The following is a 15417-nucleotide window of genomic DNA, read 5'->3' as shown; positions in this document are numbered from 1 at the left end:
TGGCAAGGGTCTCTATTCAGTAAAGGGGAAGAGTTTACTGTTCTTATTGTCCAAACGTGACGAGAGCGCGTTTGTTTTTGTAGCAGCTTTCACGTTTTGAGCAGAACCACAGATTATATTGTTTGGTTACAAAAGAAAGCTGTGTTTTTATTAGTGGGATCCACCAATAAACTGAGGTCCAACTTTAGTTATTTGCAAGCATCTTTCACTAGCTTTTTTCTTTTTTTATTGCGGTTCACATGACTGTGCTGTATCCTTCTTGTTTTTTACTGTTGATAACCTAAACAGACGAAAATGACCTTCTTCTTCCTTCTCCTCGATTGAGTGACCAGAACAACAAATCAAGCTAGCATCAATAAACCAGAATACGAATCAAAGGTTTTAATGAATCTTCTGTACAAGTCATAAGCTGCATATGTTAAGCCATAAGTCCCAAACTTCTTTTATTACAAAAATCAAAAAAAAAAATCCTAGCATTCTTAATACCCCCAATAAAACCTTCGGCTTCCATAAAATCATATCTTAATTGCATAACTTTAAGCCAGAGGACACAAATTCAAAGCCGAAGGTGATACAAGAAACAGAATCAAATTTGCTCCAACGCCAAGGGAAATTGTCAAGAAATGCTACGCATGAAGAACATTCCTAAAAGAATGAATGAAAAAAATGAGATACCTTTGCATTGTCCAACCGTAATGAACAAGAACAATTTTCATAAAGAGCATGAAAGCAAAAAAAACAAAGCCACAAGCAATTTACAAAGAAAACAAGTATAAATTGTTCCAAATACACCTAATATAAGATTGTACTTACATGCCAGTAATTATGGTCAACTGTGAGCAACTTGGTGATAGAATAAGTACCAACACCAAGAACGATCATTGCATTGATGGTCTTATCAATTAACGTCTCGGATTCCAATTTCCTCTCCATCAATACCAGAACTTGAAGCTAAAGAGAACCCTTCAAAAGAAAACTACCTTCACTCCCTCCAAACCCACTCACCCGAGTAGCCAACTTTGTCCCTTCTCTCTTTGCTTGACTCTCTACTATCCCTTCATGCTGGTCTACATTGTCACCACTTTGTACTGGAATAACATTGAGCTCTTCTTAGACAATAGAATTCAAGTGCCAGCTCTGTTTGTTTCTGGAAAAAAATTGACTCTTTGGTAATTTTGGGTTGAGAAACTGAGGGTTTTGCAGGTTTTTTGAAATGGTTTTGTTGGTTTTTGAAAGAGGAAAGAGACCGTGAGGAGAAATGGTGTGTAAAGCAGCCATTTTTGGCTACTAAGTTGAGGTTGGGTGGGAGGAACTAAGTTGAGTTGACCAAGTTATCAATCTAACTGTTCGTTTCTCCAAGTTAGAGCGTGTGAAGGATTGAAATGGTTTTGTTGGTTTTTGAAAGAGGAAAGAGACCGTGAGGAGAAATGGTGTGTAAAGCAGCCATTTTTGGCTACTAAGTTGAGGTTGGGTGGGAGGAACTAAGTTGAGTTGACCAAGTTATCAATCTAACTGTTCGTTTCTCCAAGTTAGAGCGTGTGAAGGAAGTTAGGTTATAATGATAGGTTACTGATTTGGCATTTTATGGACTATCATATCATGTTTAGGCTTGCCTGTGTTTTACTTTGGTGTACAGCTGTAATGAGGTGTTGGTTGTGTATGGGTAGGGCATGGGGAGGTGATGAAATCCTATTTTGTGATTGACGTTCATGAATCTATCCTCAGCATGTAAGTAATGGGACAATAAAATCAATGACTAATTTTTTAATATACTGATAATCAAATACATATTAATAAAATTGTAAAATGAAAAATTAATATATGTTTTTTTGTTATTTTATTACTGATATTAATTTCAACTACAGTTTTAATCAAATATATATTTTAGTCTAACCACCCACAACAAAATAACTTTTTTAAACTTGGTTTTTTTTCAATCATAACCATAAAAGCTATCACAATATCAAATACACTATAAAAAAAGCCCTCCAACAGGAACATGAGGACCATGAACTGGACGATCAACCCTAAGATACACTCAGCCAAGCCAAAACCAATCATCCAACACATTATAGTCACCTAAAGCAACATAAAAATAAAATTGTTGGGCTCTTGAATAACTCGGTAAAACACACCTTCTCTTTCTTAGTAGTACTGTTGTTAATGATACATGAAAAAACTACACAGTAATATTAATTCCTTGGTCGATTCCAATCAGCTCCAGGTAGGCTTCACCTGACCCATATCAGATACTCGTGCCCCATCGGCTCCAGGTTGGCCTAGCCAAGCCCACCAACATTGGACAACACGGCCTTTGTCTGATTGACCTGATCCTCTTTCTCTGTCATTCTCGTCATTTTTATGGTGTTTTATACAATGTACACATTTTCATAAATATCTCTATAAATATATAAATATCTCTATATATTTATAAGATATTTAAATTAAATATCTTATAACTTATATATATATATATATATATATATTTCTTAAAATATTTATAGTAAGAAAGTCAATATAAATAGATAAATCTAAACTTCATGTCTTTAGACAGCACAAGACTCAACACAAGTCTAAAACAACACAAATCTAAAACAAGACTTAAGGAACATTTAAGACTAGAGAATACCATTTATTCTCTCTTTACATCCAAATACAACTCATTATCTCTGTCACCTATACAAATACTATATTAACTTAAACATCAAAGTGTTTTTTTTTTTCAGATGTTGTCGGGCCCCCGAAGTCCTCCAGATCCAGTTTTATCAACTCATAGAAAACATCCTCAATCTTTTTCCTGGGGATTTCTTTCAGCCTCATTATTGATGTCGTATATGGGAACTGACAAAAAGTTAGTTCATTCTTGTTTCTCAAAAGCTCTTTTCATAACTAACAAAACCCCAACACAGTAGTGGCTATGTCCATGGCTACACCCTATATTGCTATATCAGCGACTATATCTACATCTATGCCGATAACATGCCAACGTCTAAGCCAGTGGTTAGGCCTACAGTTACGCCCACGATTATGCCCCATGTGGCTATGCTAGCGGCTACTCCCTTAATGACCCCTATAGCTACTCTTATAATAACCCCACTCTTCATGGCTATGCTTGTGGTTATGCCTCATATCTACGTCTATAAACAACTTTTATAGTGGCTTGTATACATAAAAAGTAACATTACCCATCGTAAGTATTTTCTTCCCTACTCTTGCTAGGTCAAGTCTTCCATACATATTTGTTTGCAAGACTTTGGGGGCTCTGATGATACATGAAAAAACTACACATTAATATTAATTATTGGGTCAAGTCCAATCGGGCTCCGAGTAAGCTCCATTAGACCCATATCAGAAACTCGTGCCCCGTCAGCTCCAAGCGGGTCTAGCCGGGCCCACCAGCATCGGACAACCTGGTCATCGCCTAGCTCACCTGATCCTCTTTTTCTATCATTCTCATTGTTTCTATGGTGTTTTATACAATGTACACATCTCCATATATATATATATATATATATATATATATATAAAAAAAAAATTTTGATATTTATAGATATATTTATATAAAATATATTAAAAGTAAGATATTTCTTAAGATATTTATCTTAAAAAATTCTATATAAACAGATGTCTCTAAGAGCATAAAAAGGGCAGATCTTCCTAGACTTTATATCTCTAGACAACACAAGACTCAACACAAGTCTAAATACAAGACTTGAACAAGCTTAAGAAACATTTAAGTCTAAAAAATATTATTTATTCTCTCTCTACACACAAATACAACTCATTTTCTATCACTATATTGACTTACGTATTAAAGTATTTTTCTTGCAGGTGTCGCTAAGCCCACCAAGTCCTCTGGCTCTACTTTTATTAGCCCATAAAAAACACCCTCAATCTTTCTCTTATGGATTTTTTACAACCTCATCAACTACACCTCTCCCTAATTAGAAAGCAAACATGAATGAAAATCACAATGAAACTACCTAAATCCATAACCCAAAAGACATGTAAAAAATATAAACAACTATGAAATCTAGCTACATAAACTTCCTACAAAGTGAGTGAGGAAAGACCAAGAGTCCCATCAGATAAGACTAGAATTTAAACAACTCTATAACTCTTGAGATAGACCATTACAAATGACAGGTATAAAATCATGTTAAAAATGTCATGAATTGGAATTGAAGAAACACTGTAAGAAAATGAAAAGCAATGAAAAATGAAAAAATAAAAATGAAAAAGACTAGCAACTTGGCAATAGTAGGTTGAGAAGGGTTTTAAATGTATGGAGGAACCAAGCTAGAGTTTTGGGTGAAATTAAAAGTCTAATTGTACCTCATTATACTCAAGACTAAAGGACAATGCAAATTTAAGGTCAAACTAAATGATTATTGAGCGAAATTGCATAAAATTAAGTTTGAGGACTTAATTAGACTTTTAATAAGCCAATTTGATTTAATCATGAGCCTAATTAAGGATTAATTAATTTTAAGAATTAATTTGGGTCAAATAAAAAGAATTAATTAAGTGCAAAGACTTAATTAGATTTTTAATGGGTCAAATTAATTTTATCATGGACTTAATTGGTGAAACATTAAGTTTGAATGCCTAATTTGGACATAATTAAAAAAATAAAATTTTAGAGGATCAAGTTTAATTTTCACAAGCTCAATTGGGCGAAATCAGAGACAAAATTACAAGAAAATCAAAATTTTGAGGTCAATATGAGGTCAAATTGATAAATTTCAAAATCAATTATCACTTTGTAAAAACACAGAAATTTAAGGGTCCAATCAAAGAAGAACAAAAGTGAAATTGTAAGGAATCCAAAAGATTAGGGTTGATTGGGGATTTCATTACAAATTTCTAAAGATTTAGGGATCAAATTGAAAAATACTATAATTTCACTATTCATCATTTTCTTCTCATTTAAACAAGAGAAAAATTTGACCAGGTATCCACCTTTTAGCCCTAATTTCACCCTCATCCCTTCAACATACCATATAATTGTATGCCAACTTATACCCTAATATTTTTACTTCACTTAAGCCATAATTTCAGCTCTTATTATTTTAAAAACACCTGTCAATTATCTTCCAAAAACACTACCTAGCACTGTTTTGCGAGGAAAAACAGTCTTGTGTCTTTTTTATTAGTTGCAGAGCAGGAGAAGTTTTTGTCCTTAGCTTTAATGAAAGGATGAAATTTATTCTTCAGCATCAAGCATCGAGATCCCATTAAACCATGAACTCTAAAACCTTCCCATTTCTCCCGTAAATATCTTACAAAACCCTAACCCAAAAAACTGGGGGAGGACTACCATAAACACTATCCCATAGCCAGGACTGCATCAGCCTTCTCCTTAATTTTTCCAGCACCCAGAAACAACACCACGCCACTAGCAACAAACACCAGCCGCTTCGCTATTCCAGTTCAAACCAAGCCCAGCTCTTCTTTTCTATTTCCTCAGTAGCCATAAACACAACATCAGTTGGCCATTTAGATCACCTCGCCTGCAGCTTTGTTCCTGGAGAAGAAGATTGGAACACAAAAAAATCTTAACCGAGAGCAACAACAGAGGAAACGGTTATAAGCTACCATCTCTTTACAATCCAAAGACCAGGTTCAGAAACCCAGCAGCACGATTTTCCACTTTTTCCTTCCTTTTTGCTGAAATCAATGTTTTCTACCTCTCCCTCACCTCTTTTAAATGGCAGTCCCTGCAACAAAGTTCCAGAGGTTCCAGCACTGACATCTCCTCCACCAGCTCACATCCATCGGACAGCAGCTTCTTCTTTTCTACGCCAGGAACGGCTGCACTGTTGTCTTCTCAGCCATATATATAGCTCTGCACCAGCGTAGCTTCTCCACAGCAAACAACAGCACAGCCTCCAGCTGCAACTTACCTCCCTTGTTCCAGTAGAGCAACACTAGCATCACAACACAGCACCAGGATCCATATTTTCCTTCTATTCACAGCGACTAAACAGCAACCGATCTCTCCACACCTTCAGCTCCTCTGTCCATAACAACCATGGCAGCACCAGTTGTGGCTGAGAAATCATAGCAGCCTTTAATCCAGCACTACCAGCAACAGCAACATCTAATAAGCTACTTCCAGCACAGCAGACTCAAAGTTCCAGCAGAGCAGTAACACCAACAGGAGTTTCAACACTTTATTTTCTTCATAGTCCAACAACCCATCACATCTTCTCCAGATCCAGAAGTGTGAGCCTCCAGCAGCGTCAGCAGCAGCTCAGATCATCCTCCAGCAAGTCTTCAGCAGCTGAACCGTGAATCTCCACAACCCAGCCCCTGTAGCCGATTGTCCTTCACGCTGACAACCTCTCCAGTAGCAGCAGCGAACCTCTCTAGCAGTAGCAGTTTAAGGAAGAAGCAACTACAACAGATTCATTTCAGGCTGAGAGTAGCAGTTTGAGGGACTCCACCTTTACTGTCAAAGCTGAGGAAGCCTGCCATTTTTTGCAGCAAGATCCACATTTGTTTTTGCAGGTATAAACGTCTCCATCTCTTTCCCTTTGATCATGCATTTCGGTTGTATAAAATTTGAAACATGGGGTAGCTTTCTGCCATAAGTTGTTTTTGGATTTATGATCTTCAATATTTGGGGTTAGACAATAAAACATGCATAGTTAGGATTAAACATTTTTTTTTTGTGGATGATTCTGATGACCTTCCGGACTTTGTGTTTAAATATAGTATTCATTGTGTATGTTGGACAGTAGACAGAGCTTATTTGTATAAGCTCAAACATGGATTGTGTTGTGATTAGAGCATGAGTATATACCTCATTGCTTGGTTTTAATTAAGGATTGTGTGCTTCTCCTCTTCAATGATGCTGAGCCATGACAATTGCTAGAGGGTAATTAATTTAGGTCTTCGTATTTTAAACGAGTGCACCATTGCATGATAAGCCGAATTCTAATCGTGGGCTAAAATGCATTGTTTTAATTTGGTCTTGCTGGATCTTTTTATGTATTTAAAAGATGGGCTTCATATATATAGCATGGAGGTTTATTTTCATATTTAGCCCAAATTTTCCCTTAATTCAAATACCCAAAATCTTAGAATTTTCTTAGAATTTTTTTTTTCTAAATCAAATTTGACAAGTATCTCAAAAATAAATTATATTTGTATATAAGTATATTAAAAAATCACAAAAATAGTCTTTTTATTCTTACATGAATTTTTAGATTTAGTAACCAATTTAAACCATGAAAACTTGACCTATATTTTAAAAATATAAAAAAACATTATTTTGTTTATCTCAATATCAAGGATTATAAACTTATACATAAAACGTATTCCTGATATTAAAAGAAAAAAAAATAAAAAAAATATGTTTTGGTTCTAAAATGGCTAGGTTTTAACCTGATAAGATAATAATTTTTTTACTAAAGAAGATTTTTTAAAAATATTAAACAAATCAACAACTAGAAAACATAACAATACCTTAGTTTATATCAGACAAACAAACAATGCAGCTTAACTTAGGTAATGTATAATAGGGTAATACGTCCTCTCTATACACAATTAATCCTTTTATCTAGACTCTAAAACCAGTTAGGGTTCCTAACAATCAAAATACTTAGTGGCAACTCCATGCTTTTTTTATTGATAAGAAACAAAAATTCTTTATTCTTTTCCCCATCACCAACGAGGTACCGCTCCGAGAAAATGATCATCACGACGCTCCATATGTGTGATATTTTTTTATATTTTTTTGGTTTCCTTCGTTTTTTTAGTTGCTTGGTTACTCTAAACAACCCCACTTGGCATTTGCTGTCAATTTAATTTGATGAAATTAAATGCTCCAATTCTTTTTTTAACTTAAGTCTCAATTTTTCTATCAAATTATGTTATTTTAGGTTCAAACTTAAATGTGAATCAATATTTTTATTTTATTTTTCTCAATCATGCCAAGTGTTTTTGGAGATGTAGATGATTTTTATGTTGAAAATATCTCTTTTTCACATTTTTAATTTGCTCATTTAATTGCATTATAAAAAATATGTAGATAATGATATCATGTTACCTACAAGAAGTTTATGCTAATATGTTGAGAGATATCACATTTATTTTTTTTAGATTTAATGAAATTAGAGAAGAAAGATAGATATTAAAAAAAAATTAAGATTAAGAGCTTATATTAATTGATAAAAAAAAATAACTAATGGAAAAAATTAAATGCCACTAAAGTATTAATGGACCAAACCATATAATACTCCTTTGTGTTTTTTTTTTTTGTTTTTTTTTTTATTATAGTTCTTGTTTTATTAAGAAGGTATCGAGTTGTGTGGTGAAAACTTTGTTGTTGTACTATGGACATAGATTCGCATGGTTTTCATTTTTTTCTTCGAAATTTTTTCATTCTAATAACCAAATAATTTTTTTTTATTTACTCCCACATTTCTTTCATTCAGAAATGAGCTTAATAATCTATTTATATTTGCTTTTTATAGGCTTATTACTATGGAAAAAAAAATCTTTGTATTAGATTGATGCTTTATGTTACAAAATAAAAAAAAAATTATAGAGAAAAATTAAGACTTGAGGGACCAAATTTGACATTGAGCAACACGTTTTTTTTTTTTTTTTACATTGTTGATGCCACACATTTTTGTTGATTTTAGCTTGCGAATATTTTCATTTTCATTTTATGTCCTTTTAGTTTTTGTAGTTTTTTATTTGATCTAAAACTTTATTTTGTTCATTTTCAAATCCATAGGTTTGAGAGAAAACAAAGCCACTGCAAAACAGCGAAGGGAAGAGAAAGTTGATGTTTGACTACTTTCAATGATGAAACAAAACGTTCTTGGTGTTAAAGAGTTTCTTTTGATGAGATGATAGTTCTATTTAGGCGTTTCTTTGCCCTTTATGCTAGAAAAAATAGATAGAGTTCATAAATATTTTTTCTCGACTTGATTTTGTATTTATCGATCAATTGAGGGTGTTTTGAGTTAAGAGATTGATTTTTTGAGATTATTAGGGTATTTATTAGGTCTTTTAGGTGAACATAGATTTAAAATTGTTTTTTCTTATTCAAAAGTAACCCAACTCTATTTTTCAACTACCTCTTCGATGGTCAGGAACTGGGCTTTCAAACGACGTATCATTTATTACTATAGGTGATGCATCATCTATTTTGTTAATCCTTGAGCCAATGAAAAAATAAAAAATCCAGGTGTGCGGGATTGTCTTTCCAGACCCAAGTGCATGGCATTTTTCATTTTAGGGGCTACCGGTTTAAATTTTTAGTCTTCTCTATTTTAGTTCATATACCATTAAATACAACAAATTTCCTTACTAAATGCCTAGGTATAATTTATATCAATGTCTCTTCTCCTCCCCTGGGCCTTTTCTTTCATTTGTCACAATTCTAATAGCCGGCAAAACTCTTAAAAACCTAATAAAAAAAGCTTAATAAATTTAATTTTTTTTCTTTGATTTTATTTGATTGATTGCTTGTGAATATCTATTTTGTGTTTCCTATGGATTCTAAAATAAAAAAAAATTGATACAAGTAAGACCATTAATAGGGTAACGAGTTTCATGGGTTCACTAGGATTTCTCATTTTGATCCCAAATCTGATTATCTAATTATTTTTAAAAAATAAGGTGAAGCGATACCTGTCTTCAAATATTAATTTTTTTAAATCAAACCAAGTCTTGAAATTTTTTAATTGAAAATAATTAATTAAAAATATATTTGGGACTTTATTTAATAAAGCATAACTCAATTTTTCTTTCTTTCTTAATAAGATTAATATATATTTTTTACAAACGCCCTTTTTTTACAATCCTTCATGATTTTTTTTCTTAATTTTTTATTTTGTCATGACCCATTTTTTACTCCTAATTATTATATTTAATTTTATTTTTATGATGATATATATATATGTGTATATATATATATATATAAAAGTGACGCAACCATATTATTCGATAGTTTCACCCATATTTAGATGGTGTTTTGCCTATGTTTTATATATAAAATGCCTTGATATTTTTTGTTTTATGTTTTGAAGGCACTTTTGGATGAAAGATGCAAAAATGAGTAAATTGGAGATAATTGGCAGATTTGACCTTCAGTCGATGTTTTGTGCAGAGCGTGAGCTCTAGAGGTTGAAATGAAGTGATTCTAGTGGCATTAAAAAGCTAACATCCATACCTTTTTGTACATCTAAGGCAAGAAAATAAAATAAGAAAAAGCATGGAAATCGCAGCTTTCAAAGTCAAATCTCGCAATCTGCCAGTGTTGACCTTCAGCCATTCCGACTTGAATATCTGGAGCTACAGAAGTCCAATTGATGCAAACTCAATGTTTTTGGATTCCTGACTCAACATCCTATAAATTCTCCAAATTTCAACCAACAAATATGTCATATGAGGGAGATATGATTTTTCAAAGATGACAACTGAATTCTGCCAGCAAACAGGTTTCGTGAAGAAACAAGTCCAAATTACGTTCCGAAGCATCTAAACCGATATCCAAGTTTTTTTTCAGCAATTTAGCTCCTCAAAGCTTGAAGATTTCATACAAGGCTATTTCTCCTTTTTTAGGAAAATAGTTATTGAAGTATTTAAATGTAAACAGTCTACTTAAGGGAGAACTATTTTGTAAAATAGAGACTAGGGTTTCCTAGGATATAAAAAGAATGAGAGAAGAGAAGGGGGGCAACCAGCCAAGAGGAGAAAAACGCCCCCCTCTAAGAAACTCGAATTTATGCATTATTCCTTCTTTTTAATTAGGTGTTCAACAAACATGCAAGGCTAAACACTTTTTCTTGGTTGCAAGGACACGGAAACCTTCGGATTTCAAGAACTATGAGATTTATTTTACCTTTTCTTTTCAGTTTATATGATGAATATGTTTGTTCTCCTATGCTTATTTTTCCTATGATTGTTTATTTTAATTGCTAGAGCGGACTCTAAGTTATTATTGTAGACAATCTATTGCTAAGTTTGATATCAAAACCGGAGTTGTGGTATATGAACTTGTGAAGCAACTGAGTTTAATAATTGTGGCGGATCTACGTTATTAATCTTAGGGAGAACATTCAATCAAATCAAACATAGACTGCGAACAGTTATGTTTTCTTAATTAATCAACTTATCTAGTTCTTAAGACTGCCATTGAATTAAATTACTAGTGCGGACACTGTGGTTGTTTGATGGTTAGGGTTAGTTATACGGCGGATCCGTTAACTAACCAATGTTAAGAAGAGATAAATATTCAGAATATAAATTGATGTTTCGTTTCCATGATCAGTTCTGATTTCTGTAGGTGGATGTGTGCTTGCGACCAAGGTTTGTTCTCTTGATAATTTTCTGATTTTATTAAATTTTGTTTGATAGTTTTCTATTTTCTTTTGCTTTAGCCTATATAACGTCCAAACCCCCCCCCCAAATTGCATATCATCTAGCATTAAATCCTGACTTGAACCTTCCTCGTGGGATCGACCCCTTGCTTGCTCTATATTATCTTGTGTGTTGTGTTTGAAGCTAGGGTAATTAATTTGTGTGACCGCGACATCGCAACAAATTTTAGCGTCGTTGTCGGGAAAGTAATTTCAGTTGATTCTTGTGCTATTATTTTTATTTTCTGTGATTGTTGTTTCTTTTTCTGAAAAAAAAAAAAGAATTTTTGCTTGCTGCGGTATTGTTCATTACGGCAGCGGTACTGTTCAAAATAGATTTTTTGGTGGAATTAGGTATCAGCCTTTTGTTTTCTAAAGGGAAACGACGTTCTAAACAGGACTAATGGTATACCACTAGCCCCACCCTATCGAGGCCAAATTCCGCTCTTTTCTAGGGTTTTTAGGCAGTTTTAGTTTTCTACTATAGGATTTTCGTACAATTTACATTGTTTTTGATCTGTTGTGTGGTTGGTTTCTTTTGAGTTTTCTTGATGATTTATGCCAGTAACCCGTTTTACTAACCAAAGTCAAGTGCAGTTGGATCTCGAAATAGAAAAAACTTTACGCAGGTTACGAAATGAAGCTCGTCTCAACACCATGGTTGTTGCACGACAACAAACACTCAAGGAGCTTGCTGGTCCTAACGTGGAAAATCAGCCATTGTGCATAAACATCGACAATAATGTAAACTTTGAGCTCAAATCTGGTTTTATACATTTGCTACCAACATTTAATGGTCTTGCAGGTGAAGATCCTCATACTCATCTCAAGGAGTTTCATATGGTTTGTGTTGGCATGAAACTAAATGGAGTTGACAAAGAACAGGTTAAGTTGAAAGCTTTCCCTTTCTCTTTAAAAGGGGCAGCAAAAGCATGGTTTTTCTCTATTCTCCCAGGTTCCGTTGGAACGTGGAATGCCATGAAGAAGATTTTCCTTGAAAAGTATTTCCCAGCATCTCGAGTTGCCAACATAAGGAAAGAAATATGTGGGATTCGACAATCTCATGGAGAGACACTTTCCGAGTATTGGGAAAGATTTGAGCAACTGTGTATTCAATGCCCTCATCATCAAATACCCGATCAGCTGCTCATTCAATATTTCTATGAAGGATTAATGCCTACTGACCGTAGTATCATTGATGCTGCAAGTGGAGGGGCATTGGTAGAAAAGACACCTGAGGCTGCACGCCAATTGATCTCAAACATGGCAGCCAACTCGAAACAATTTGGAATGCGTGGAGACTTCGCAAACAAACAAGTAAATAAGGTAACTATTTTTAACCTTGAAAATAAAGTTAATGATCTTACTTCTCTTGTGCGTTCTTTGGCTTGTGGAGATGTACAGCAGGTGAAAGTTTGTAGCATATGTTCCTTAAAAGGACATACCTCAGATATGTGCCCAACAATGCAAGAAGATTACATTGAACAGGTTCATGCAGTTGATGGAGGATTCAACGGACAGTCCCAACGTAAATATGATCCTTTTTCCGACACGTACAATCCCGAATGGAGGGATCATCCAAACTTATGTTATGGGAACCCACCTCAACAAGGCAATCAAGGCCGACAGTTCCATCCCAATGGATTTCAGCCCCAACAGAATTATCAAGCAAGACAACCCCCTCCATTCACAAACTCCAATGTTCTAGGGTCGTCATCCAGTGATGATCTTCGTGAGATGATGAAAACTTTGGCTTCTAACACTGTGACCTTGCAACAAAATATCATGTCTTTTCAACAGGAAACAAGGTCAGGTATTCACAACTTGAAAAAGCAAATGGGGCAAGTAGCTTCAAGTGTGGGGAAATTGGAAGCACAAATAAATGGAAAATTGCCCTCCCAAACATTGAATTCAATAGAGAATGTTAGTGTGATCATGCTGCGAAGTGGGAAAGAACTTGAAGAGAAAAGGTCGAAACAAATTGAGATGGAGGAAGAAGAAGAGATAGAAACCGAATTGAGTACAAAGAAGGAACATCATCCTCCTCTACAAAGTGTTTTCTTTTGCTTTAGCCTATATAATGTTCAAACCCCCCCCCCCCCAAATTGCATATCATCTAACATAAAAATCTGACTTGAATCTTCCTCGTGGGATCGACCCCTTGCTTGCTCTATATTATTTTGTGTGTTGTGTTTGAAGCTAGGGTAATTAATTTGTGCGACCGCGACATCGCAACAAAAAGAATTGGGCAAGTAGCTTCAAGTGCAAAGCAAATGACCTTGCAATAATATGATTGGCAAAATTATTTTTTCTAGTTCAGTTTTCTTATTTAGTAAAGGATCTCATGCAATATAAATAGAGGTAAAGATATAAAGAGGAGAGGACACACAAAGAAAAATTAAGGGAGAGATTCTTGCAAATAAAAAACCTAAGCAAACAATAAAAGAAGACAAGGAAATAATAAAAATTTAAAACTGATAACAACGTAAAACAATCCAGCACATCAGCAACTTTTCAGTTTCTGATATTCTAGTACCGATGGAGGTGGTCAACATTTCCCACACAAAAAAGATGAGGAAGGATTCATGCATGTTGTGGGGTGGTCCGTGTGCCTCCCTAACCTAATGACACATACAATTGATGCTTGCAATCTTGACTGGTCCTTCTCATTTACAGTACATGAGCCAACACTATTTTTTTAGCACACTATTTCTTTTCATTCCATCCACTTTGGTCGAGTTCCAACCAACTCTCATGACTCGTGAAGGTCAATTTTGAATCCCAATATGTAATTTATTTATTTTTATAACAATTTTTTATTTGTTTGTTAAATTTCAAATTACAACGTTTGTTGATGATGATTTGAATAAATTTACGATGTGTTCATGATTTCTTTTCGCATTTGATTATGCTCATTTATATTAAATAGATTGGTTCAAATATTTGTTGTTCATTATGGTTTGTCATGCTTGGTGAATAATTAGTTTATGGTGGGTTCATATAAATTGGGTAATTAAAAGAAACGATTCAAAACTTAAGTCCCCATTTATTATTATTTCAAATTTTCCCCCTATAATAAAAAAAAAAGTGAGGATTAAGTTTCTTTGTAAAGCCTAAATCTAAAATCATTATCCTTATAATTTTTACCTCTAATAAGCATGTATTTAGTTTTGGTGAAATATTAGCATGTATGCACAATAGATATTTTTATTATTAAAATCAAACAATAATGTAGCTTACCTAAGATGGGATGTTTTAGGGTGATTATCATCTTCCTTTTAACATAATCAGTCCCGTACTCAAAAATCTCTAAAAGACCGGTTAGAGCTTCTAGTTACCATAAAAGCATGTGGTGACTTATTTTCTTATTTTTATCATATTTCACATAATCAGATGGTTGAGATATCCATGCGAGAGAATGGCGACTCCACTGGGAATTAGAGCTAAGCTTTGTTTGTTTAATTTTGAGGATAATATGTTTGATGTGCTTTGTACATATTTTATGTTGGATTGCCTAAACTATTTACTATGGGTTAATTATTTATGATTTATGTGTTCTATATATATACTATGTTTTTTATGTCACATTCCATACATCATTCATCTTTGTTGTTGCTCATTTTTTACCACACATAATATATATATATATATATATATATATATATATATATATATATATATATATAGGTGGAGGACCAAGATGACAAGTGGAAAAGTTGGAGGACTAAAATCTATAAGATGGGCAAAATTGACAACTCAATTATGACTGACAAAAGTCCTAATTGGTGAAAATATTTTTATTTAGGGTAAAGAAACACAAATTTTGGTGGGTAAGGACTCAATAAGAATTTTGAAAGGCTTAATTAATTTTATTGAGGACTTAATTGCAAGAAAAATCAATTTTTGGAGTCAATTTAGGTGTTAATTGGAAGAAATTGAAGTTTGGAGATTTAAATTAGACTTTGGAAGGTTTAATTGGTTAAATTAAGGGCTTATTAGTGAAAAAATAAAAGTTTATAGGTCATTTTGCAAATTT

At 33.7% G+C, this 15417-nt stretch overlaps 1 protein-coding gene and 1 long non-coding RNA gene across 5 annotated transcripts; one reads left to right on the top strand and one right to left on the bottom strand.

Annotated features, from left to right (window-relative positions):
- Nucleotides 1–356: 356 nt before the first annotated feature.
- On the bottom strand, nt 357–1623 carry LOC18105552 (uncharacterized). The gene is made up of 2 exons (XR_002978111.2): nt 814–1623; nt 357–645 (listed from the first exon to the last, which is right to left on the bottom strand). It is a non-coding gene; the product is annotated as an uncharacterized LOC18105552 (long non-coding RNA).
- Nucleotides 1624–5060: 3437 nt separating this feature from the next.
- LOC112324338 (uncharacterized) lies at nt 5061–13534 on the top strand. Of its 4 annotated transcripts, none has more exons than XM_052447427.1 (3): nt 5066–5623; nt 5718–6513; nt 10050–13534. In XM_052447427.1, the coding sequence occupies exon 3, from the start codon at nt 11940–11942 to the stop codon at nt 13512–13514; it is 1575 nt and encodes a 524-aa protein (XP_052303387.1). In that variant the 5' UTR covers nt 5066–5623; nt 5718–6513; nt 10050–11939; the 3' UTR covers nt 13515–13534. The 4 variants fall into 4 exon arrangements, 3 of the variants coding, with proteins under 3 accessions (XP_052303387.1, XP_052303389.1, XP_052303388.1); XM_052447429.1 differs by having other exon boundaries at nt 5066–6513; nt 10050–12707; nt 12870–13534; XR_002978140.2 differs by lacking the exon at nt 10050–13534 and adding an exon at nt 8750–8985 and having other exon boundaries at nt 5061–6513.
- The last annotated feature ends 1883 nt before the right edge of the window (nt 13535–15417 follow it).

The sequence above is a fragment of the Populus trichocarpa genome, chromosome 15, assembly GCF_000002775.5.
Source record: "Populus trichocarpa isolate Nisqually-1 chromosome 15, P.trichocarpa_v4.1, whole genome shotgun sequence".
In the NCBI taxonomy this organism is placed as follows: domain Eukaryota; kingdom Viridiplantae; phylum Streptophyta; class Magnoliopsida; order Malpighiales; family Salicaceae; genus Populus; species Populus trichocarpa.
The sequence above is the reverse complement of the archived record's forward strand: the minus strand, read 5'-3'. Positions and strand labels throughout refer to the sequence as shown.

Coding starts and splice junctions, on each gene's coding strand:
- LOC112324338 (XM_052447427.1), top strand. CDS start 11,940: ATGCCAGTAACCCGTTTTACTAACCAAAGTCAAGTGCAGTTGGATCTC.